This window comes from Symsagittifera roscoffensis, unplaced genomic scaffold, assembly GCF_963678635.1.
Source record: "Symsagittifera roscoffensis unplaced genomic scaffold, txSymRosc1.1 SCAFFOLD_150, whole genome shotgun sequence".
NCBI classification, from domain to species: Eukaryota; Metazoa; Xenacoelomorpha; order Acoela; family Convolutidae; genus Symsagittifera; species Symsagittifera roscoffensis.
The window spans coordinates 92782-118070 of NW_026971385.1; the positions used below are offsets into that span (position 1 = coordinate 92782).

General features: G+C 34.4%; 1 protein-coding gene across 1 annotated transcript; it reads left to right on the forward strand.

Moving 5' to 3' along the window:
• Positions 1-8640: 8640 nt before the first annotated feature.
• LOC134856350 (putative uncharacterized protein DDB_G0268364) lies at positions 8641-15531 on the forward strand (the record flags this gene model as incomplete). The annotated part of the gene is made up of 5 exons (XM_063872705.1): positions 8641-9414; positions 10665-10805; positions 12788-12873; positions 13282-14140; positions 15391-15531. Coding segments are annotated over exons 1-5 (2001 nt in total), but the record flags the coding sequence as incomplete, so codon positions are not given.
• Positions 15532-25289: the final 9758 nt, after the last annotated feature.

Here is a 25289-nt window from a genome sequence, read left to right on the forward strand (position 1 = left end):
CCAGTTGAGTTCAGTCCACATGAGGATTATCAAGTGTTTAGTGCATGAGAAATGCTAAATGGAGCTTAACTTGCTCTAAAAAGGAGTACAAACCAAATTATCATTGCAGTTTTTCTCTGCCGAAAAAAATCTGAGAATTTGATCAATCACGACAGAAGAATACTTAACAATATCGGTCAATCACGATTTCATGAAGACAATACAATAAATCACTGGGACCTTTATGTATTGCGAAAAAGAGTAGAAAAAATTGAAACACAAATTATAAAAAAACTCATTCCCATTTCGTGGTCGGAACAATAGGCAGAAAATATTACAACAAAGCAAGTATTACGATGTATAAATTTAATGGTGGTACAAATGAAAAGTTCTTTTTAGCCCATTGCTTAAAGCATCCAAAAGCATCTTTCGGAATTCTGATTGGTTGCACTTAAGGCCAACCCGCACTGATAGAAATGGTTTCCTGTCGATTTAAATTGATTTTAAATTGATTTTAAATCAATCAAAATTGATTAACCATGTATTTTTTTACAAACTTGAATGGATTTTACATCGAGTTAAATAAATATTTTTGAATATTTTAGATTGATTCAAGTGTCTAAAACATTGAATAAAATCAATTTCATCATTACAAATCAGAATTCGCGCATCAACATTGGTAACAAAGCTCAGGTTAAATTAAATTGCGATCTCAATAATATGCAGTAAAATCATAGAAAATCATGAAAGTAAATCAGATTTTAAGCAAAAACTTATGAAACGAATCAAGAAAAACGTCAATGTAGATTAGTTTTTGAACTCAAAATATGCAAGAAAATCATAAAAATTTATCGATATTTTGGTCTTTTAATTTGGTCTTTTTATGCTACAAAACGCTATGGATGTTTAATGAAAAATGTTAGGCAGGAAATAAAAAGGCAATAAAAATTTGAAACTGATAAATTTTGAAAGAAAAAATTCTATTCAAATCAATTTAAATCCGTTTTAATCCCTTTAAAAATAAAAACAAATTCAGACTGGAAAAAATGGATTTAAATTGTTTTTTTTTCAAATTTAAAATCATAGAAAATCATGAAAGTTAATCAGATTTTAAGCAAAAACTTATGAAACGAATCAAGAAAAAGGTCAATGTAGATTAGTTTTTGAACTCAAAATATGCAAGAAAATCATAAAAATTTATCGATATTTTGGTCTTTTAATTTGGTCTTTTTATGCTACAAAACGCTATGGATGTTTAATGAAAAATGTTAGGCAGGAAATAAAAAGGCAATAAAAATTTGAAACTGATAAATCTTGAAAGAAAAAATTCTATTCAAATCAATTTAAATCCGTTTTAATCCCTTTAAAAATAAAAACAAATTCAGACTGTAAAAAATGGATTTAAATTGTTTTTTTTTCAAATTTAAAATCATAGAAAATCATGAAAGTAAATCAGATTTTAAGCAAAAACTTATGAAACGAATCAAGAAAAAGGTCAATGTAGATTAGTTTTTGAACTCAAAATATGCAAGAAAATCATAAAAATTTATCGATATTTTGGTCTTTTAATTTGGTCTTTTTATGCTACAAAACGCCATGGATGTTTAATGAAAAATGTTAGGCAGGAAATAAAAAGGCAATAAAAATTTGAAACTGATAAATCTTGAAAGAAAAAATTCTATCCAAATCAATTTAAATCCGTTTTAATCCCTTTAAAAATAAAAACAAATTCAGACTGGAAAAAATGGATTTAAATTGTTTTTTTTTTCAAATTTAAGCATTTTTTGATTGTAGGCGATGCAGAGAATGGACTTAAGAAATGCTGCGATATATTTTTTGAGTCAAACGGGCATTTATTAAGCACAAATGCTCCAATATTGTCTTTACTTGACGAAAGTACAGATGGAGATGATCTTTTATTTCAGTCATCCTGTGAACAAAAATTTTACCGCGGAAAAATTTAGTAGCTGGTTGCAAACTTATCGCATAGGTAAAAATCAAAAAACTTAAATCAAATTTTATAAAGTTATTCAATTTTGCTACCATTTGTTAAAAATTTCTAAGCATTTAAAGCGCTAAATGAATCTTTGATAACTAGATTTCTTATTTGTTGTAAAACGTTAAGCTAAAAATTTTACAGCTCCTTATTTTCACATAACAAAAGGTTACTTACTCGCTTTGCTCGCTCAAAATTAACTAAACAGCAAACAAAAATTATTGTGATTGACTCATGCCTGAAAAAAAAACTTTTCTATGACAGAGCAAAAAAAATTTTTTCGGATGTTTATTTGTGGTACCGGATATTGTCTAGCAAAAAAATATTTAACTCAACCAAAAAAAAATGTTTCTACTCCTCACTTTCACTAATGATTAGAAGAAAAATATTGGTTTGAAACGTTAACAGGATTGCAAAATCGAGATTATTAGGGGACAGGTAATTGATTTTAGTTTTCAACGCATATTTGTAGAATAGATTAGAAAGCCCGTTAAATGTACCGTTAATTTTTGGCCGTCTAACAGAAACTTTGGTACCCTACTGCAGTCAAAACATTTTGTTCTCTGAATGATAACATCCATTTCACCAATTATTGTTAAATTAGTGTCTGAGCCAGTATAAACTCGGATCTAAATGGAGTCAGCTTTTTAATTGTTTTGGAACGCAATTGAAAGCCCCGTACGCTATAGTTTCTTACCAACTTACGGTAGTGTCAGAGAATATCAATGGCGTGTGAACAGGCGAGAACACACCATGGCGAGGTTGCCATCCAACTGACTCAGCCACAGGGACAGAATAAGGAAGAGGAACCAGAATCAACTCAGAACCAGGTAGGTATCACAAAAGGGGAGCGGCGGTGAATTGGTTACTTCTTCGCCTCTCAATCGAAAGGCCGGATGTTCGATGCTCACCACGATCCGTGCTCGTTGCTTGAGGGTGAAGCAAATTTATGTAGCCCCAGAAAGTAGCCAAAAAAATTCATGTAGTTCTTAAGCAAAGACACAACAGCGGTTCTCCGTGATGAGCTGTGCAGCTCGTATGTTGGCCCTTTCCCTCGTGGATCAATGGAGTTAACTAAATAAGTACCGATAGAAAGAAGATGTATGCTTTTTATAGCAACATAAGTAAAGATTGATTTTGGAGAAAGTCTGAATTATCAACAAATGCTAACAACAGTAATGGAGAAAAGAGAAGACAACTTTGTGACAGCTTCACTCGAAATTGAGTACAATCAGCACCTCCCTGTGCAATTTACTGTAAAACATCTCACTCTCGATAATAGTCTTTTTGAACGGTCTTTTCCAGCTCATGACATGACTGGTTTTCAGCAGATTTTTGATCACTGTTTAGCGAAACAATTTTTCATGAAGATGCAGACACGTATTTAACAGCAGTTGAAACAAAACAGTTAGATCGCCCCCCACAATTCCACAAACAGAAGCCACCTCTTCTTCCAGTTTACGAATACTGTTGCCAAGGGGAGGCAATGAATCAGGTACATGTCGAATTGCAAAAGAGTGATCTCTTTCGAAGCATCCAAGATCATGCAGGCAACAATTTTCTGCAGTTTTCAATTGACGAACAATTTTCGTTTGTCGGATCAAAACTTAAAGGAATCAATGGCTATAAAATAAGTGAAACGCTTGAAAATGTCCTCCTTGAAAACTGTCGTAGAGCTTATAAAATTCCGAATAGATTCAAGTATTCAATACGTTTAGTGGAAACTCGTGGCCTGAGTTGGACCACACGTATATGGAAATTATTTCTCTCTCAACTCGGATGGCTCAAAAATGAGGATCGAAAGTGGCTTGAGTTAGCTCAAAGACCATACGAGAAACACGTGCCTGTATTTGCGCTAGTTGCTAATGCTATAGACTTGAAGTTTTTAGGAAAAGAACTGACGGAAGAAGAGAGGGAGTCTGCGGCCAACTGGGTGCAAGAGTTTTTCCCTGAATGCTTCTCCGACTATCAGAAGTTTACCGGGCTCAGCATCGATCCTTTAGAAAGACTATATCGGTCTTATGAGTATCTTGAGGAATTCTTGGAAGTGTTAGTTGAACTTGGAATAATAAGTGCGCCATTTGCAGCTATGGGGAAATTATTGATGCGTCGCTGCGGTTGTGTTCATAAATTAATTTGACAAAGGAAGAGGCCCGGCTAGTGACATAAGTGACATATCGGACAGTGATTAGAACAGTTAGAGGTCTTTTCCACTGACCTAAGCCTTTATCGTCAACTGTATTACAAACGTGCCCATACAATTTGGAGTAAATTATAATTTTAGTTCCATAATGAAGCTATAAAAATCAAAAGTACTGGTACTTCATTAAATATTGATCCAATCATTCCGCAACTTGTCATTGATATTTTTCAGGGTCTGAAAATTCATGTAAATGTGTTCCTAAATTCAATAGATTTTTAGTAGCTCTCTAAAACTGAAACGAGTTCTTTGTTCACTAGTTAATTAACACATGCTCAATATAAAATTGGCCACTGTTTAAGTTTTGTTTTCTTTTTTTAATTACTAAAAATGTTACTAATGATCCATTTAAAAAAAAATGCTTTTTTCATAATTTAGTTTTTAAATGCAGTTTCATGAGCACTACCATTTCTTACATTGCATAAAATTTGAATTATTCTGTCGATTTTTTTATTTTATGGCTGAAGTTGTATCAGCTTCTCTGTTTCCACCACAAAGGCTTTTTTTGGTCTCCTAAAATTCCACCAACTCGATATAGAGAGATCAGTCGATGTTTCATGTCGAATTATCTTCAGGGCGGTTCCTTCTGAATCACTCGTCCGCATGAGAAGCAGTTTGCGCTGTTGAGACCAATTGGAATTGTTTTGCAGAAACAACACTCGTGTGGTGGGTCAGTGAGATAATTTAAGTGCTGTAGTTTATGTTTTTCTGGCCTCTGGCCATTGTAAAAATTTTTCGAAAGAACAAATTTTTATCATAATATCAGGCAATAAATACAGTTTTCAATTGTTTTAAACTAATTCAACTGACTAAAATATAGAATAGATAGATAGATTGAGTAGAAAATGAAATTGAGTTGAGATGTTGTATATAATTTGGCATCGGTTCAATGCTAAAATCTTCAAAAATTTTTTAAAACTTCTTAAACTTTCAAAAAGTAAAAATTGTCCATCTTAAGTTTTCAAACAGTCAAAAACGTCTAAAATTTTTGAGAAGTCAGAGCTATTCGAAGCGCACATTACGAGCAGTGTTGATATAAATGCCACCAACTTTCAATAAATGAAAAATGTTTAGTGAACACTTAGATTAACTCTTGACAAAGCAGTTCGAAGCGCATTTTACACCATCATACAATTTACCGAACGCTAAAACTGGCAACTACCTTAGGCGGTGAAAACACCATTAATGAATAATGATTATTGGATATCTCAGAATAAAAATGGAAATCTCGGTATAGTACAAATGGAGGAACCTTCGGGTCGGTAAGTGGTCGAACCCCTGAAGGGGAAAGATAATGTCCACCTTACCCCCCCCCCCTAAATCCGCCGGTTTTTTATTTTAAAAAAAGTAAATTTGAGTCTCAGAATGTTCTGTCGAAAAAGAGTCCAAATTGTAGAAAATTTTTGTAAGAAAACAATCAAAGTCATTTGTAACAAAACTGGATTGAGACTAAATTTATCAATGTCCTAACTTAATGTCCTATCTTGTCCCAATGAAACTCAAAGAACAATCGGGTCAAAACCGAATACAAGCATTGCGTCCAAAATCCTCAGCAAGAGCGAGAACTTTCACTACCAAATGGCTCAAATAAGGAACAGAGTCCCGCAAAGCAACCTGAAATACAGAGGGCAGCTCAAGGTCATACAAGGAGCTCCAAAAACTTCATATTGCAATCAATTCCAAGCCACGCCGAAGTTCAGCCTAATAATTCAAATGTTGAAAATGAAGAATTGCAGACATCTCGTATGGAAGAGAGTCCAAGTATGGTAAGTACCCCTCGACACGAGGAGATCAAAGACATGCCGATGCGACCTCCTTCCTAAAGCAAACCTCCTGTTGCGCCACCTCAGAGTAATCATAGCAACGCTTCATCGATACCACCTATAAATATGCCGACATCAGCGTCTCAAAGTTAAACCCCGGGAAGGCAAAGCCAGATGGCACAGCCCAATAGTTCCACAACGAATGAAAAAACGAACTCGGAAGATGCGCGGAGTCAAATGGGACCTGAGAGAAGAAACGAGTTTTTAGAGTACCTCCCGCCGACTGATGTTTCAGCGATTAAAGGGCTCACACCGGCTGCGATTCCAGGAGTCAACAGAGTCATCATAACCAAAACGACAACCAGGCGTCACACTGAGAGAACAATTATTCACAAGATGAAACAAAAAGACGAGTCTAAAAGTCCTAATAATGAGCAAGTTTCAGCAAATAATGAGGATGAAGTTTGTCCGTGTTCGGATGACCAGGAGTTCCATATAGGTGAGGAGGGAAATGAAAAGAAAATAGTTCCAAATGACGCCTCGGATTCGGCAAATAATGAGGATGCATTTTGTCCGTGTTTGGATGACAAGGAGTTTCATATCGGGGATCAGGGGATCAGGGAAACGAAAACTAAATAGTTCCAAAGCGACAAGAAAAAAGGCAAGAATTGGGCAATACGCAAGAAATGTTTATACGACAAAGTCCCGAAAAAAGCAAAAACGTTCATCAAGAGCCTGGGCTGGTTAAAAATCCTCGCAATGTTCACGGGAAACCAGTGCCGGCAAATCAACTCGAAATGGAACAACAGACAGAATTGGGTTCACCTTCTCGTCCTATGGAAGCATATTCAAACCGAATTCACGAAGAAACTCAGCATATGCGACAACCAAGCTCATCAGGCTGGCATTCGATTCGAGGCACTCCACTAACCAGGACGCCTTCTAGAGATGCAAGTAGAAATATTAGTAACGGTTGCGGAAATCGAAGTTCAAGAGCCTTTTACAAACACCAGCCCCCAAATGGAAGAAACGTTGTCAATGAGCCACACGTGCCAAGAAATCAGCGAGATACTGTGAATAGTATCTACCAGCATCCAGATAATCCAGACATGATGCGCGTTGCTAGCCAGAAACAGGACAACGCAGAAGTAGTAAATGGTTACAGCAATCCTCAAAACAATAACCAAGAAGTTGTAAATAGTGTTTATGAACCACAAAATAACAATCAAGCTATAAGTCCGGTGGTGATGCAGAGGAATTCGAGGAACTCGCGGCCTCAGTCTTTAAGTCAGGAAGAAAGAACACCTTCAGCTATGGCAGAAATTATGCAACCGGACATTTACAGCAGCGAGATACTGTGAATAGCATCTACCAGCATCCAGATAATCCAGACATGATGCGCGTTGCTAGCCAGAAACAAGACAACGCAGAAGTAGTAATTGGTTAAAGCAATCCTCAAAACAATAACCAAAAAGTTGTAAATAGTGTTTATGAACCACAAAATAACAATCAAGCTGTAAGTCCGGTGTTGATGCAGAGGAATTCGAGGAACTCGCGGCCTCAGTCTTTTAGTCAGGAAGAAAGAACACCTTCAGCTATAGCAAACATTATGCAACCGGACAATAGAGGTTCAAGGCTAGATCAGAGGCAAAACTTGATGAAAGAGTCGTTCCATGGGGGGCCGAACGAGTTTAGATATACCTCGCCCAGTCCAGCCGCTAGAAGTCAACGAAGTAGCTTGTCGTCTTACCGAGGTAGTTTTGGAAACCCGCACGACAACCGAAATAACTTGTCGTCGCGATTGTCTTCGGATTACAGATCAAGGCCTCAATCCAGAACCGACTCGGCTTTGCGACAATCGGGTTCACGACTGAGGGGCGACAGTTTACCAGCATTTGACTATCAAAACATCAGAGCTAGACCTGTCGATGAAAATCATTTTATAGCTGGGGAACCCCAACCTCAAATTCCGAGTAGAAATAACAGTAGCTCCTACAGCTCAAAAAGTGTAATAAAGTCGAAGGATTTTGACGTTGGGTCGGCTAGTGAAAAAGTTATGAACTCGCAGGAAAGTCAGTCGGAACCAGTTGAGCTTAATAATCCCGACGCAATCCAGGAAGCAGAAACGCCGAGGGAAACTGTTCCGCAACCAGAACGACATGATCAAGTTGCTGCCGGAGAGCAATCAGTTATGGATTCAGGGTTCGAGGTTAACGACCATAATATCGACAATAATGGAATTTTATGGTCGACAATGAGCAGTTCAAAACAGCACAGTTTTCAGAAGTGCGGCAAATTACACCGCGTGAACAGGCAAACGAGGAGGGTGAACAATTTAAGCACGTTGAAGAAATGCGGGAAACTAACGAAGAAGTTGAAAACTTAAACGAAAATGAAACAGAAACTGAGCGCGTCAAAAACAACATCACTGAAAGAAACTTTTTTGAAAATGATCAGGCTTTTCAAATGTCAAATAATGTCCAAGTTCAGCAACAACGCTAATAAAGGTTTCAAAATCAACAAAAAGGAACCAGGGACAAAAAGATTGTGAAAATTGGCAGCAAAACAATCTCGAAAATGAAGTTTTTACCTCACAAAACGATACTTCTGGCTTCAGTCATGCCAAAAATGGAGAAAATGATAATTTTGAGCACATTGAGAGTGATTTTCAAACTGGTCAAAATGATCTTGAAAATGAACAAATGCTGCAAAGGGAAAATATTCAATTTGCACACGCTGAAAGGGATGGAAGGTTCCAGCAAAAACAGAACGCCGCATTTCGTCGAGAGAGAAATGGACAACTTGAAACTGATGTTCCATTTAAAAATGAGGAGGATGGTTATTTGGAATATGACTATAGTTCACCAAATTTGAACCAAAGTCACGAAATTCAAGCTGAACGAGCTCAAGGTCATAATGTCCAACAAGTTTCAAACTTCAAAGCAGAACAGAATGTTCAACAATCTGCGTTTCAGCAAAGTAGCCATGCGCAAGAATTCCAACAGCAAACTCAACGACGTCAACATCATCAGCAAACATTTCAACAAGCATCGTCAAATCCGAGATACCGATTTGAACAAAACCGTCGACAAGATTTGGGACCCCAAGATTTTGACAGAGCTCCCCCAATAAAGGAGAAAACTATTCCTGAAGTCTCACCTGAAATCAGCGAAGCTTTCAATCATATTGACGACAAGCCGGACCAGGAAACAATGTGCGGTGGAAGGAGGGATCCGGGCATCGAAGATGATTATGATGACAAACCAGAAATCATAGACAGAGATGGACACCCAGCAGACCAAGAAGAAAAAGTTCCTCCGGAACAACAACAAGAAGAAGCAATTTCGAAGCCAAACGAAGGAGAGATTGCAGTTCCTAGCAAGGAAGAGCGAAAAAATCAATCCAGTGGGCTTGAACTGGCGAATATCAAGGATACCAAATATGTCATCACGAAATCAGAGGAACGGAAGATCAAAGTAGACCCTAGATTTTTTCTGACCAACCTCATGAGAACTGCAAAGGAATTATGAAACGCTCTTAAACTAAAGGTACGGTCTGGATAGCCTGTTTTTAATCAAATTGTTTGTTATTTGTTTACATAATTCAAGGATGTTTCAATGATCTTTTTAAAAATTGATCTGACCATTGAGAAGTTCCCAATTATCATAGATACAATTGTTACAATGATTTTTTTAAAAACAAAATAAATTCGGTAGAAAACTAGTATCTTTTGTGCCGACGGTTCATCTTACAGTTTTTTCGATTGACCTCAACATCATTATAGCATAAACACCAATCCTTAACTTACAAAACCGAGAAGAGCGAGTTTTGTTTAAAAATCTTTCTTCTAATTGTCATACCACTAGTTTTCAAAACGAACTCTCTTGTTTCCTTTACTTGTAAAAGGTGTTTCGTAAAAAAAGTTCGTTCGTGAGCTAAATTATGTAATACAACTTTCACTAAAAACTACTATGCTCGTAAAAGTGACTTTAAGCGACTTTCAAGTTAATTTTGCTTGTTTGCTTGTACGCAATTTGATTTAAATACGACTTGGCTTGAAAAACAACGATGAAACCGTCAAACAATCGCCTGAGCAGATTACAAGACCTGTTTACTACTAAATACTTTCAGTAGACGAAATAAAAAAAAAATTCCCGCTAAACTTAACTAACTTAAGAGACGCTGTGGCGTGTCTACTGCCGCCGTCCTATGCCAATAAATCTGATTTAAAAATGCCCAAATTTTTGGTTAAATTGACTTTCAAAAGTTTCTCGTTTTTCGCCTGTTTTTTTAAAAAGTTCTCTGCAAAGGCCGTAATAAATGGGTCTTGATAGAGCTTTAGGGGAGCTCAGAAAATCAATTTAGTCAACCAAAAAAATTTTCGACTAAAATTTTAATTTTTTTCTCGCAAAAACAGCCCCCATCCTCAAAAAAAAACCTGTGCATGCTTCTGGAGTTGGAGCAAAAACTTAAGTGCACAGAAGGTTTTGTTTTGTGGTGTGCTCGTTGTTTAAACGTGAAGCAACACTTCCCAGAGTGAGAAAATCTTAACAAATAAGCGCAACAGTGGTTAGCCGTGACTGAGGTGGTCCTTTCCTTCATAAATGTCTTAATTTTCAGTATGGTGTTATCATCTTTTTTTGCCGAAAGACTATTTGTGACTTGTTTACGCGTCAAAATAAATAGTATATGTAATTGAAGCAAGCCGGAGCTGACGTTATCACAGGGGTCAGTGGAGTCATTTGAGAGGAAGAAAGCCAAAGTAGCCCAACTGTTTGAGGCTGTGAAGCACAGTGTAGAGAATGCAGGGCAGATGGCTTTCAAATACACACAACAGAAGGAGGAGAGGATCAATGAAGTGTCAATGGTAATGTCATTCTTAGGCCGCAAAAAGACAAATTCAGAAAAAAACGACGGTAAAAATATCCAGTTGAATTCAGTCCACATGAGGATTATCAAGTGTTTAGTGCATGAGAAGTGCTAATTGGAGCTTAACTTGCTCTAAAATGGAGTACAAACCAAATTATCAATTCAGTTTTTCTCTGCCGAAAAAAAATCTGAGAATTTGATCAATCACGCCAGAAGAATACTTATTAATATTGGTCAATCACGATTTCAAAATGGCAATACGATAAATCACTGGGACCTTCATGTATTGCGAAAAAGAGTAGAAAGATTGAAACACAACTTATATAAAACTCATTCCCATTTCGTGGTCGGAACAATAATCAGAAATTTTTTTAGCAAAGCAAGTATTACGATTTTAAATTTATTGGTGGTACAAATGAAGAGTTCTTTTGATCCCATTGCTGAAAGCAACCAAAAACATCTTTCGGAATTCTGATTGGTTGCACTTAAAGCCAACCCGCACTGACAGAAATGGTTTCCTGTGGATTTAAATTGATTTTAAATCGATTTCAAATTGATCAAAATTGATTAACTATGTACATTTTACAAACTTAAATGGATTTTACATCGAGTTAAATCAATCTTTTTGAAACTTTTAAATTGATTTAAGTGTCTAAAAAATCGAATAAAATCAATTTCGATGGATTTTCCGACTCACTAAAATCCATCCGAATCTCTCTTGAAATCTATCAGAAGCTCACTTAAATCGATTTAAATCGATCTTTTTGAAAATTTTAAAATCGATTAAAATCGATTTCGATGGATTTTCTGACGCACCAAAAATCGATTTTTTTTGCTTACAAAGCAAAAAAAAACATTTTTTTTGAAAAACTAATTAACATATTTTTTTCTTGATTTTTCAAATGAAAACACACGTGCCAGATGTTTTAGAGTTCAAGAAATAAATAAAATTTGTTAATATGAACCAGATGTTGAGCTCAAAAATATGCAATGAAAATCTAGAAAATCATCATTACAAATCAGAATTCGCGCATCAACATTGTTAACAAAACTCAGGTAAAATTAAATTGCGATTTCAATAATATGCAATAAAATCATAGAAAATCAAGAAAGTAAATCAGATTTTAAGCAAAAACTTATGAAACGAATCAAGAAAAAGGTCAATATAGATCAGTTTTTGATCTCAAAATATGCAAGAAAATCATAGAAATTTATCGATATTTTGGTCTTTTAATTTGGTCTTTTTTATGCTACAAAACGCTATGGATGTTTAATGAAAAATAATAGGCAAGAAATAAAAAGGCAATAAAAATTTGAAACTGATAAATCTTGATTAAAAAAAATCTATTCAAATCAATTTAAATCAGTTTTAATCCCCTTAAAAATAAAAACAAATTCAGACTGGAAAAAATGGATTTAAATTAATTTAAAATCGATTTAGATAAGTTTTTGATTTGGGATTGAAGATCAATATAAATCGATTTTAAATCGATCCAAATCAAACTTCATCTTTTTATTTAATCTTCGTACTTTTTTCATACTAAAATCAATCTAAGTTTAATCAACGTACTTTTTTCACAGTAAAATTGATCTAAATTTAATCAACGTACTTTTTTCATACTAAAATCGATCCTCATCCATTTTTGTCAGTGCGGGAATGAATACGTAAGCAAACTGCTGATTGTTCAAACTATCATAAATAAAACTAGGTTTTTAGATTTTTGCTTCTCATCCGAGTGCTAGGAAGCTAATGTTGAAGGTGTGTTTTTACAAAACATTTGACCAATCCAAAGAAAACTTAGAGAGTCAAGTGTGATATCATAATGATGCTTTTTCAGCCATGATTTGGATTTCATAAGAACCAAAATTTTTTTAATGTGGTTTCAAATGGGTATGAATATTTTCGGTTTGCTGGACAAATATACAAAAAAAATTACGCTGAACTCAAACTCGAAGACATCCATGTGATTTCTTTAACAGAAACGCCGAGGGAAACTGTTCCGCAACCAGAACGACATGATCAAGTTGCTGCCGGAGAGCAATCAGTTATGGATTCAGGGTTCGAGGTTAACGACCATAATATCGACAATAATGGAATTTTATGGTCGACAATGAGCAGTTCAAAACAGCACAGTTTTCAGAAGTGCGGCAAATTACACCGCGTGAACAGGCAAACGAGGAGGGTGAACAATTTAAGCACGTTGAAGAAATGCGGGAAACTAACGAAGAAGTTGAAAACTTAAACGAAAATGAAACAGAAACTGAGCGCGTCAAAAACAACATCACTGAAAGAAACTTTTTTGAAAATGATCAGGCTTTTCAAATGTCAAATAATGTCCAAGTTCAGCAACAACGCTAATAAAGGTTTCAAAATCAACAAAAAGGAACCAGGGACAAAAAGATTGTGAAAATTGGCAGCAAAACAATCTCGAAAATGAAGTTTTTACCTCACAAAACGATACTTCTGGCTTCAGTCATGCCAAAAATGGAGAAAATGATAATTTTGAGCACATTGAGAGTGATTTTCAAACTGGTCAAAATGATCTTGAAAATGAACAAATGCTGCAAAGGGAAAATATTCAATTTGCACACGCTGAAAGGGATGGAAGGTTCCAGCAAAAACAGAACGCCGCATTTCGTCGAGAGAGAAATGGACAACTTGAAACTGATGTTCCATTTAAAAATGAGGAGGATGGTTATTTGGAATATGACTATAGTTCACCAAATTTGAACCAAAGTCACGAAATTCAAGCTGAACGAGCTCAAGGTCATAATGTCCAACAAGTTTCAAACTTCAAAGCAGAACAGAATGTTCAACAATCTGCGTTTCAGCAAAGTAGCCATGCGCAAGAATTCCAACAGCAAACTCAACGACGTCAACATCATCAGCAAACATTTCAACAAGCATCGTCAAATCCGAGATACCGATTTGAACAAAACCGTCGACAAGATTTGGGACCCCAAGATTTTGACAGAGCTCCCCCAATAAAGGAGAAAACTATTCCTGAAGTCTCACCTGAAATCAGCGAAGCTTTCAATCATATTGACGACAAGCCGGACCAGGAAACAATGTGCGGTGGAAGGAGGGATCCGGGCATCGAAGATGATTATGATGACAAACCAGAAATCATAGACAGAGATGGACACCCAGCAGACCAAGAAGAAAAAGTTCCTCCGGAACAACAACAAGAAGAAGCAATTTCGAAGCCAAACGAAGGAGAGATTGCAGTTCCTAGCAAGGAAGAGCGAAAAAATCAATCCAGTGGGCTTGAACTGGCGAATATCAAGGATACCAAATATGTCATCACGAAATCAGAGGAACGGAAGATCAAAGTAGACCCTAGATTTTTTCTGACCAACCTCATGAGAACTGCAAAGGAATTATGAAACGCTCTTAAACTAAAGGTACGGTCTGGATAGCCTGTTTTTAATCAAATTGTTTGTTATTTGTTTACATAATTCAAGGATGTTTCAATGATCTTTTTAAAAATTGATCTGACCATTGAGAAGTTCCCAATTATCATAGATACAATTGTTACAATGATTTTTTTAAAAACAAAATAAATTCGGTAGAAAACTAGTATCTTTTGTGCCGACGGTTCATCTTACAGTTTTTTCGATTGACCTCAACATCATTATAGCATAAACACCAATCCTTAACTTACAAAACCGAGAAGAGCGAGTTTTGTTTAAAAATCTTTCTTCTAATTGTCATACCACTAGTTTTCAAAACGAACTCTCTTGTTTCCTTTACTTGTAAAAGGTGTTTCGTAAAAAAAGTTCGTTCGTGAGCTAAATTATGTAATACAACTTTCACTAAAAACTACTATGCTCGTAAAAGTGACTTTAAGCGACTTTCAAGTTAATTTTGCTTGTTTGCTTGTACGCAATTTGATTTAAATACGACTTGGCTTGAAAAACAACGATGAAACCGTCAAACAATCGCCTGAGCAGATTACAAGACCTGTTTACTACTAAATACTTTCAGTAGACGAAATAAAAAAAAAATTCCCGCTAAACTTAACTAACTTAAGAGACGCTGTGGCGTGTCTACTGCCGCCGTCCTATGCCAATAAATCTGATTTAAAAATGCCCAAATTTTTGGTTAAATTGACTTTCAAAAGTTTCTCGTTTTTCGCCTGTTTTTTTAAAAAGTTCTCTGCAAAGGCCGTAATAAATGGGTCTTGATAGAGCTTTAGGGGAGCTCAGAAAATCAATTTAGTCAACCAAAAAAATTTTCGACTAAAATTTTAATTTTTTTCTCGCAAAAACAGCCCCCATCCTCAAAAAAAAACCTGTGCATGCTTCTGGAGTTGGAGCAAAAACTTAAGTGCACAGAAGGTTTTGTTTTGTGGTGTGCTCGTTGTTTAAACGTGAAGCAACACTTCCCAGAGTGAGAAAATCTTAACAAATAAGCGCAACAGTGGTTAGCCGTGACTGAGGTGGTCCTTTCCTTCATAAATGTCTTAATTTTCAGTATGGTGTTATCATCTTTTTTTGCCGAAAGACTATTTGTGACTTGTTTACGCGTCAAAATAAATAGTATATGTAATTGAAGCAAGCCGGAGCTGACGTTATCACAGGGGTCAGTGGAGTCATTTGAGAGGAAGAAAGCCAAAGTAGCCCAACTGTTTGAGGCTGTGAAGCACAGTGTAGAGAATGCAGGGCAGATGGCTTTCAAATACACACAACAGAAGGAGGAGAGGATCAATGAAGTGTCAATGGTAATGTCATTCTTAGGCCGCAAAAAGACAAATTCAGAAAAAAACGACGGTAAAAATATCCAGTTGAATTCAGTCCACATGAGGATTATCAAGTGTTTAGTGCATGAGAAGTGCTAATTGGAGCTTAACTTGCTCTAAAATGGAGTACAAACCAAATTATCAATTCAGTTTTTCTCTGCCGAAAAAAAATCTGAGAATTTGATCAATCACGCCAGAAGAATACTTATTAATATTGGTCAATCACGATTTCAAAATGGCAATACGATAAATCACTGGGACCTTCATGTATTGCGAAAAAGAGTAGAAAGATTGAAACACAACTTATATAAAACTCATTCCCATTTCGTGGTCGGAACAATAATCAGAAATTTTTTTAGCAAAGCAAGTATTACGATTTTAAATTTATTGGTGGTACAAATGAAGAGTTCTTTTGATCCCATTGCTGAAAGCAACCAAAAACATCTTTCGGAATTCTGATTGGTTGCACTTAAAGCCAACCCGCACTGACAGAAATGGTTTCCTGTGGATTTAAATTGATTTTAAATCGATTTCAAATTGATCAAAATTGATTAACTATGTACATTTTACAAACTTAAATGGATTTTACATCGAGTTAAATCAATCTTTTTGAAACTTTTAAATTGATTTAAGTGTCTAAAAAATCGAATAAAATCAATTTCGATGGATTTTCCGACTCACTAAAATCCATCCGAATCTCTCTTGAAATCTATCAGAAGCTCACTTAAATCGATTTAAATCGATCTTTTTGAAAATTTTAAAATCGATTAAAATCGATTTCGATGGATTTTCCGACTCACTAAAATCCATCCGAATCTCTCTTGAAATCTATCAGAAGCTCACTTAAATCGATTTAAATCGATCTTTTTGAAAATTTTAAAATCGATTAAAATCGATTTCGATGGATTTTCCGACTCACTAAAATCCATCCGAATCTCTCTTGAAATCTATCAGAAGCTCACTTAAATCGATTTAAATCGATCTTTTTGAAAATTTTAAAATCGATTAAAATCGATTTCGATGGATTTTCTGACGCACCAAAAATCGATTTTTTTTGCTTACAAAGCAAAAAAAAACATTTTTTTTGAAAAACTAATTAACATATTTTTTTCTTGATTTTTCAAATGAAAACACACGTGCCAGATGTTTTAGAGTTCAAGAAATAAATAAAATTTGTTAATATGAACCAGATGTTGAGCTCAAAAATATGCAATGAAAATCTAGAAAATCATCATTACAAATCAGAATTCGCGCATCAACATTGTTAACAAAACTCAGGTAAAATTAAATTGCGATTTCAATAATATGCAATAAAATCATAGAAAATCAAGAAAGTAAATCAGATTTTAAGCAAAAACTTATGAAACGAATCAAGAAAAAGGTCAATATAGATCAGTTTTTGATCTCAAAATATGCAAGAAAATCATAGAAATTTATCGATATTTTGGTCTTTTAATTTGGTCTTTTTTATGCTACAAAACGCTATGGATGTTTAATGAAAAATAATAGGCAAGAAATAAAAAGGCAATAAAAATTTGAAACTGATAAATCTTGATTAAAAAAAATCTATTCAAATCAATTTAAATCAGTTTTAATCCCCTTAAAAATAAAAACAAATTCAGACTGGAAAAAATGGATTTAAATTAATTTAAAATCGATTTAGATAAGTTTTTGATTTGGGATTGAAGATCAATATAAATCGATTTTAAATCGATCCAAATCAAACTTCATCTTTTTATTTAATCTTCGTACTTTTTTCATACTAAAATCAATCTAAGTTTAATCAACGTACTTTTTTCACAGTAAAATTGATCTAAATTTAATCAACGTACTTTTTTCATACTAAAATCGATCCTCATCCATTTTTGTCAGTGCGGGAATGAATACGTAAGCAAACTGCTGATTGTTCAAACTATCATAAATAAAACTAGGTTTTTAGATTTTTGCTTCTCATCCGAGTGCTAGGAAGCTAATGTTGAAGGTGTGTTTTTACAAAACATTTGACCAATCCAAAGAAAACTTAGAGAGTCAAGTGTGATATCATAATGATGCTTTTTCAGCCATGATTTGGATTTCATAAGAACCAAAATTTTTTTAATGTGGTTTCAAATGGGTATGAATATTTTCGGTTTGCTGGACAAATATACAAAAAAAATTACGCTGAACTCAAACTCGAAGACATCCATGTGATTTCTTTAACAATTTCAAATTTTTCAGCTATAACTAAATACGTTAACAAAAGGAGGAAAAAAGAGTTTTAGAAAGAAGATTTTTAAATTATTTTAAATGATGATTTTTTTTGATTTTTTAATTTCGTTCTTGGTCTTAGATTTTTCTTGTTTGAATCATTGAATTTTGAACATTCTGTGCTATTGCACAGCAGTTGGTTGACTTTGTTTGTTCTGACAAAAGAAGATTCTTCGGAAATTCTACTGTCTTTGATATTAGATTTTTGATTTGATAAACTTCAATTTAATGACCAAATTTACAGCACTTTTGTTGCTTGATGCAGAGCTCAATTTGAAGACATACAATCAAACTCTATAGCAATTCATAAGTTTTTAGCAAAAATTAAAAACTATTCGTGAACCTTATATGGTTCAACTGCTTGTTTTAAAAAAAGACAGAAAAGATATAGAAATTAACATAAATGATGACTTTTTTCAATTTAAATTTTCATTCTTGATTTTAGATTTTTCCTACTTGAATACTTGAGATTGAATTTTTTTGTGCTACTTGCAAAACAAATTGCTATCGTTGTTTGTATTAACACTTATCAAATGTCCTTTAATTTTGGAGCAAGCAAGGCCCACCGGGATCATAATTCAATACTCCATGACTTTCTGATATTTGATAAAAAATAGATTTCAATTTTCTTGAATAAACTCGTAATTTTTTAACAGCGCTCTCTTCTTTTTAAAAAATTAAATATAGGGCCTTCAATATCTATCATACGCAATAATTAAAAAGGATATAAAATTTATTTGCATTCTAACCTGCGTGACCGGTTGCTCTGGAAGTAGCACAGATTTTTACGACCAAAACTTTATTGTTTTTTTTTTCGAATTAAGGCATTTTTTGATTGTAGGCGATGCGGAGAATGGAATTAGGAAATGCTACGATACATTTTTTGAGTCAAACGGGCATTTAAAAAGCACAAATGCTCCAAGATTGTCTTTAACTTGACGAAAATACAGATGGAGATGATCACTTATTTCGAATTTTGTACCTATTATCGAGTTACCGTATGTAATATGGGAATTTAGTGTTTTTAAATTGATTTCATCGTATCAGTAAGCTTCTGTTTTTTCCAGATAAACGTGCAGGACCAGGATATCTCCCCTGTTCCTTTGGAGGCAGCAGAAGGCACGAACGAATGATGAGTGTTGGGAGAGTGAGAACTCAAAAATGGCATACATGCACCCCTTAACCAAGACATGGAAGTGTCCACCAGCCAACAGTCGGGGGTCTCCGCGGAACAGTTTGAAAGAGCCAGTCTCAGAAAATCCAATGGCAGCATTAGGAAGATGCAATAGTTTGAAGTAGTTCATCGCAACGGAAGATGATACGCATCAGATCTTAAGAGTTTTTTTTGAGTTTTTTGGTGCTCTTTTGATATTTCCTTTTGTACCTCTTTAAAGTAAAAATTAAGCAATAGGTTGAATTCAAACAGTAAAATAGGTTGAATTCAAATAGCTGGCAACTTGAAGATAAAAATTGTGCCAATTGTGAACCCGGTCAATGTGCTTTATCAGAAACAGTATTTCGGCAGACTGCAGAAATTCGGCTAAACCAAATGCTTCATAATTGCAAAAATGAGTACTTATTGAAATTGTGCTCACTTTTGTCAGTTAGTTCTACAGAAAAATGCGACAACAACAAGAAAAGCCGGTTACTGCGCAAGTAGCACAGAATGTTCCCATAATAGTCTTAAAAAACAATATTTTTTTTCAAATTATTGCCGTTTTTTTCGGCGTGGTGTGATAAAATGAGCTGACAAAAACTGGGGATTAGGTATAATTGACATTCATAGTAAGAAAAGTAATCTAAAAAACAATTTTTGTAGAAAAACAACTAGAAAAACAAAAAAATCGAAAAAAAATTTTCGAAACGCTTTTTAAGCTTTTTGCAGTTTTTTAAATTTTGAATAATTTGATTTAAAAAAAAACTAAACCTTACTTAAACAAAAATTATTTTTCACTTTTTAAAATAAACAATTGTAAGCTTAAAAGCTATTACAATAAAACTGCTCGCTCGCTCGCTTTATTCGCTCGAACTAAGACAAAAAAATCAAAAATTTTAAACCGGTTTTCAGTTTTTCTCGACAATGGAAAATTTTTTGAGAATTTTAATGTGTTTCATTACGAGTGCAAACTGTGCATTCTCTGCATTGTAAACGGAATCCGCAACAAGCCATAATCGGTTTTGTCGCGGAATCCTCAACAGTTCTACTTTTTTTTGATCTTCTATGCTGTTTTGGATTCCACAAACAAATACGTAAATCATAGTACCGCTCAAAATTGCTCCAAAAGTATGCAAATTTGCGGAATCCGCAACAGTTTTTGTGGAATCCAGAACAGTTTGTGGAACCCACAAACAAATGATAAAACATTTGTATCGTTAAATTGAGCTGTTGCGGAATCCACAACTGTAAGTGGAATCCGCAAATTGTAAGTGGAATCCGCAAATTACAAGTGGAATCCGCAAATTGTAAGTGGAATCCGCATTTTGTTTTAAGATTGGTTTGTGGTTTCCGCTGACAAATGGATAAGTTCTTTTGCGTTCAAATTCCCATAAATAATAAATCAATTATTCCACCTCTAGCTTTTAATTGTTTATATGCAAGTTGAGTAATAAACAAAATGCGGAATCCACTTACAATTTGCGGAAACTGTTAACATTTAGCCGAATCCGCTTACATTTGCGGATTACGCATACAAATTTTGCGGATTCCACTTACATTTGTGGATTCCCCTTACATTTTGCGGAATCCACTATTAGTTGCGGAATCCAGAACAACTAGCTATATTTGCTTGTTGCGGAATCCGCAACAAAACAAATGTGCCGACAAAATTTACGTTACAGGTATATGTATGCGGAATCCACTGAAATTTCGTTTGTGGAATCCACTTACTTTTTGGAACATATTTTAAGACTTGTCTCTGGAATCAAGGAATAAACAGACACAAAAATGTGCTCCTATCCGGTGCACAGTTTGGCCTCGTAATTTCGAATCACAATTGTAAGGCTTTATTATGATATGGCACTCAACCAAGTCCGATGATTATTTGTAATAACTGATTTTTGGTGGAAAACAAAACGAAAAAAAGAACACCCGTACAAAGTTCCTCCTTTATTTCAATGTTCGGAACAAAACTGCCATTCAGTCGCGATACTTCCCTAGTCAATCAGGAGAAGTTATTTGCAAGATCTTGCAAAATTCTGGCAAATGAGGGTTATTTTGAGAAAATTTATCTTGGAAATCATCTTTTCTAGAAAAAAGTTTCAAAACACAGCGAGATAAAAACATATATGTATATGATCAGAGAAAGTTGAAATGACATTCTCAAAACAAAATTGTTGTCGAAATTTTTGACCTCATCCAATTAAAATGAACAAAACTAAACATAATTTCTGCATTGTTTCCTTGAAAATGATTTTTTTTTTCAATTTTCTCAAAAATTTCTTTACTTGATTGAATTCTAAAGAAGATTAAAAAAGATTCCAAGCGATAATAATGATCGAAATAATGATGAATGATTTGGCTTTTTGACTCGTTTCAACTTCTGACCTTTTGCTCCAAAATATCAAGGTAGCTGTATGGTAGCTGTTTTGTATCCGCTGGAACAACAACTTAAGCGTAAAATATAGTTTCCTTTCTTTTGTAGATCAATTGTTTGTTTATTCCATATTCCAAAAGGTGTTTGCTCTTGGTTTGATGAAACACTTCGACAAAAAATTAAGTGTTTTGGTCCATCGAGGTCCTTTGGCTCATTGGCTTATTTTTCCAAATAAAATGGTATTTCAATGTTTTTTGTGGAATTTGAAAGTAGTTTATCGTTCAAATTAAAAATTCCTTTTTAACTTCACATAATCAGTGTACATAAACAATTTGAAGCGTTAATATTGTTTTTTTTTTAAATAATTTTTGTGATATGTGCGTAGGAAATTGTACTTTTTGTTTCTACCTAATCGAACACTTTTTCTGCACTCACTGTCCAAAAAAATTGTGGCTAGCAGAATAATCTATAAATAAAAAATAGAAGTGACGTTTTCTTCTCGATTTTTTGGCAAAACTTTTAATCATCACCCTTTAAAAGATTTCTTGGATTAATTGTTTTTTTTTCTAAGTCTCTTGTCTTTTATATAATTTTAAACCTTACTTGTCCTGAACCACTTACACTTCAATTTGAAAATTGTTCGTTGCAATCGTTAGGGCATCATTAAGAGTTAACTTTTTCATAACTTTTGTGCCTAAGTTCATTGTAGTTTTAGAGATATACTAAAACCTATGGAATCGTAGGTTCTGGCATGCACTGGTCTTTTTTTTTGTTCAGAACTAATTAAAATCTGTGGCTAAGTCGGTCAAGATTAATGAGATTTGAATTGTTTTGTCAAAAAACATCAACCCGAGGGCGTAGTTTCTGGCATGCACTGACTCAAAATATTTCAACTACTGCGTACTTTTTAAACTAATTGTTTTGGTTGGTTGTTAAACAATTGAAAAGGGCTAAATTTTGATGTAGTTCGCTCGTAGTTTTATATGCTCGTAGTAGTTGCTGATTATAAGTTTTCTTCAATTAAAAAAATTTAATGTTTTTTCCTTCGGCTTCACACATCTTTAATTTTGACATTTTAATGCGAAAAAAATTTCTAGCAAATCTTTAAATTGTTTTGATTGATTGTTGTTGCAAAAAAATGAGCCTTGTACAGTTTCCTGCATTTTGTTTACAATTATATATTCGTTTTAGCTCTCCACGGTTTTTGCTATGAGCTTATTGATTTTTTTGCAAGAAATTAAGGGAATTGGCCCACAAAAGTTGAAGTTTGATAGTGTTAGTAAGATTATTTAAGTAATGTGAAAAACAATTTTTTTATGCGAATTTCGATCAGTTTAGACCCATTCATTAAGCTACCATTTCTAGTGTCTGTTCTTTGTAATGAAATAGATTTTAATTGTTTTTTTTAATTTAAAACTAGTTACCTGTCAACCCATTTAACCAATGTTTTTTTTTAATTTACATTCTCAGTATAAATAAATATTAGCAGTTCAAAACCACGCGTAACTTTTCTTGTTTTAAAAGGTTGTCTTTTTGATGAGGTTTTGAATTTAAATTTTTTGTTTTATCTACTGAGAAAATTTTCAGCTTTTATGGCGGAACCATGTTGCTAGTAGCTGAAAAATCTAGGAAAAACTATACTGAAGCTGAACATAGAAGCGAAGTAACATTCTCATCTCTTTTTTGACAAAAATTTAGACTCTTTGGCCTTCGAAAGAGGGGCGGATTTAGGGGGCGGACGCCTTTTCCTCAGGAATTCGGCCCCCTGCCGACCCAAAGGGTCTCCCCTTTGGTACTTTTTAAAAAATCCATTTTTGGCCGACAGACCCTAAAATTTTTTTAAAGGAGCCCAAAAATGGCTTTTTTAACTGTTTTTTCAAAAACTTGCCTGCGGCCCAGAAAATTTGGCCAAAACAGCGGTTTTATGCCGCTTTAGGAGAGCTCGGAAAATCAATTTGGTCGACCTAAAAAAAAGGTCGTCAAAATTTTCGAAAACTTTGAAAATCCGCCCCCCCCCCCTCAAGAAAATCCTAGATCCGCCCCTGCTTCGAAAGATTTTTTGGAAGGGGAGGGGGTGCTCGTTTTGCTTTATCATTTTAAATTTTTATAATTTAATTTAAAAGCCCTATTTTGTCGGGTATTGAGGTATAGTATTTAAGCAAAAAGTTCTTTTTTTTCTGAGTTTTTTTCTGATTCGTGTGTTCTCGCAAGATTTGATTGATGTTCCCTCAACCACTGAATGTTTTTGAAAAACGTTTGTTGTAATTGCATTTTTAGAGCCTACTGTTGATTTAAAGTAAGTGCCATATTTGTCATGATTCCTGAGATACAGTTCTTAAAAGTAAAAATTGTTTTTTCCTACTTCGAAGATTTAGTTAAAGGTTGACAGTAAAATAATGATGGCCAAAACAATTAAAGCTTTCTGAGGGCAACTACCTAGCGGATGTGAGTACGTATGTGTGTTCCTCCCTTCTTCCACGAACGCTAACAATTTTTTTACCACGAAAAATCATATGTTAAAAGTTCTTGCTATAAAAAAATTATCTTCATAGGAGGTTATCTTGCAAGACATGCTACTGCAATGCATCTTTTCTTAAAAAAAATTGCATGATAACATTTCTTGAGCAAGTAGGGTCATCCTTGCCCCCAATTTTTTAATTTGAAGAAGTCTAGGGGGCAAATTCAAAATCATTTCTCTTGGCAGTTGGAAAAGTTTTCAACAAAGGATCATTTTAACTCCAGAAAAAGCATTAAAATTGTATCAGTTAACTCTGTCTGCCATTTACTTGTGGTACATGATTATGCTATGAAAGAATTAATTTCAAAAAACATCTAAACTTCGTTGATCAAAACAATTAGAACCTCTCGATTCAGACTTTTTAGAATTCAATTTTAATTTTCATTCAAAAATCTCAGCTCTTTTTTACTCACCCCATTTTTGTAAATTTCTAGGCATTATTTGTTTTCGCGTGTGAAGATGGCTTAACGTATGATGTTACCTTGTAAGGACGAAAAGCAAATATTTTCACAATGTTCAGTTGTTCAACATTCCAAGTTTCATTGAACATGACAACGTTAAATGGTTTTTCAAAACTGCCAAAGTCTCTAGTCATTCTCTAGGTTTTTTGCCATTTTTTTGCCATCATCACCCTTCAAAAGATTTCTTGGGTTAATTGTTTTCTTCTAAGTCTCTTGTCTTTTATATAACTTTAAACCTTACTTATCCTGAACCACTTACACTTCATTTTGAAATTGTTTATTGCAATCGTTAAGAGTTAACTTTTACCTAACTTTTGTGCCTAAGTTCATTGTAAGTAGTGTAATAATTAATCAGGAGAGCCGTACATAACCGGTTGATTTAAGATTTTGCCAATTCGCGCGCGGAAAAGAACTTGTTCAGACATGATGAAATACGTTTACCCGAGAGTTAAAGTTTTGTAATCATGCCGCCAAACGACGGTTTTTAATAGGACAGATTTCGATGCAACTATTAATTTCATAAACATGCCGCAAAACGATAGTTTTTTATTGGTTGAAATTCAATGCAGCTAGGTACGTCATTGCGCGTCATTGTGCGGTTTAATTTGAAAACTAACCTGATTGGAAAAGACTCTGATTTTCTATATTTTCATTTTCATACAGTAGTGTAATCTGATCAGTTGGTAAAATTGAAACTAAGTTTTTGCAAAGGCTATAAAACTTGATAACATAATTAAAACTGCTTCGATATACCACGGATTTATATATCTCTTCCTATCAAGAAAAGCAAAACGCCTCAGAGAACGGTGTCAGTTACAAACAAGGAAATACCTATAAATTTACCAGTGCATATAACTTCTGATTCCAAATCAAAGAAAGCTGCTACTAAAGCCAAAGTAAGCTACTGAATCCATTCCAAGTTCGTTTATACCCCCAAAATGCAGTAGACCAAAACAACAAGCAAATTTCCTCAGACTGCAG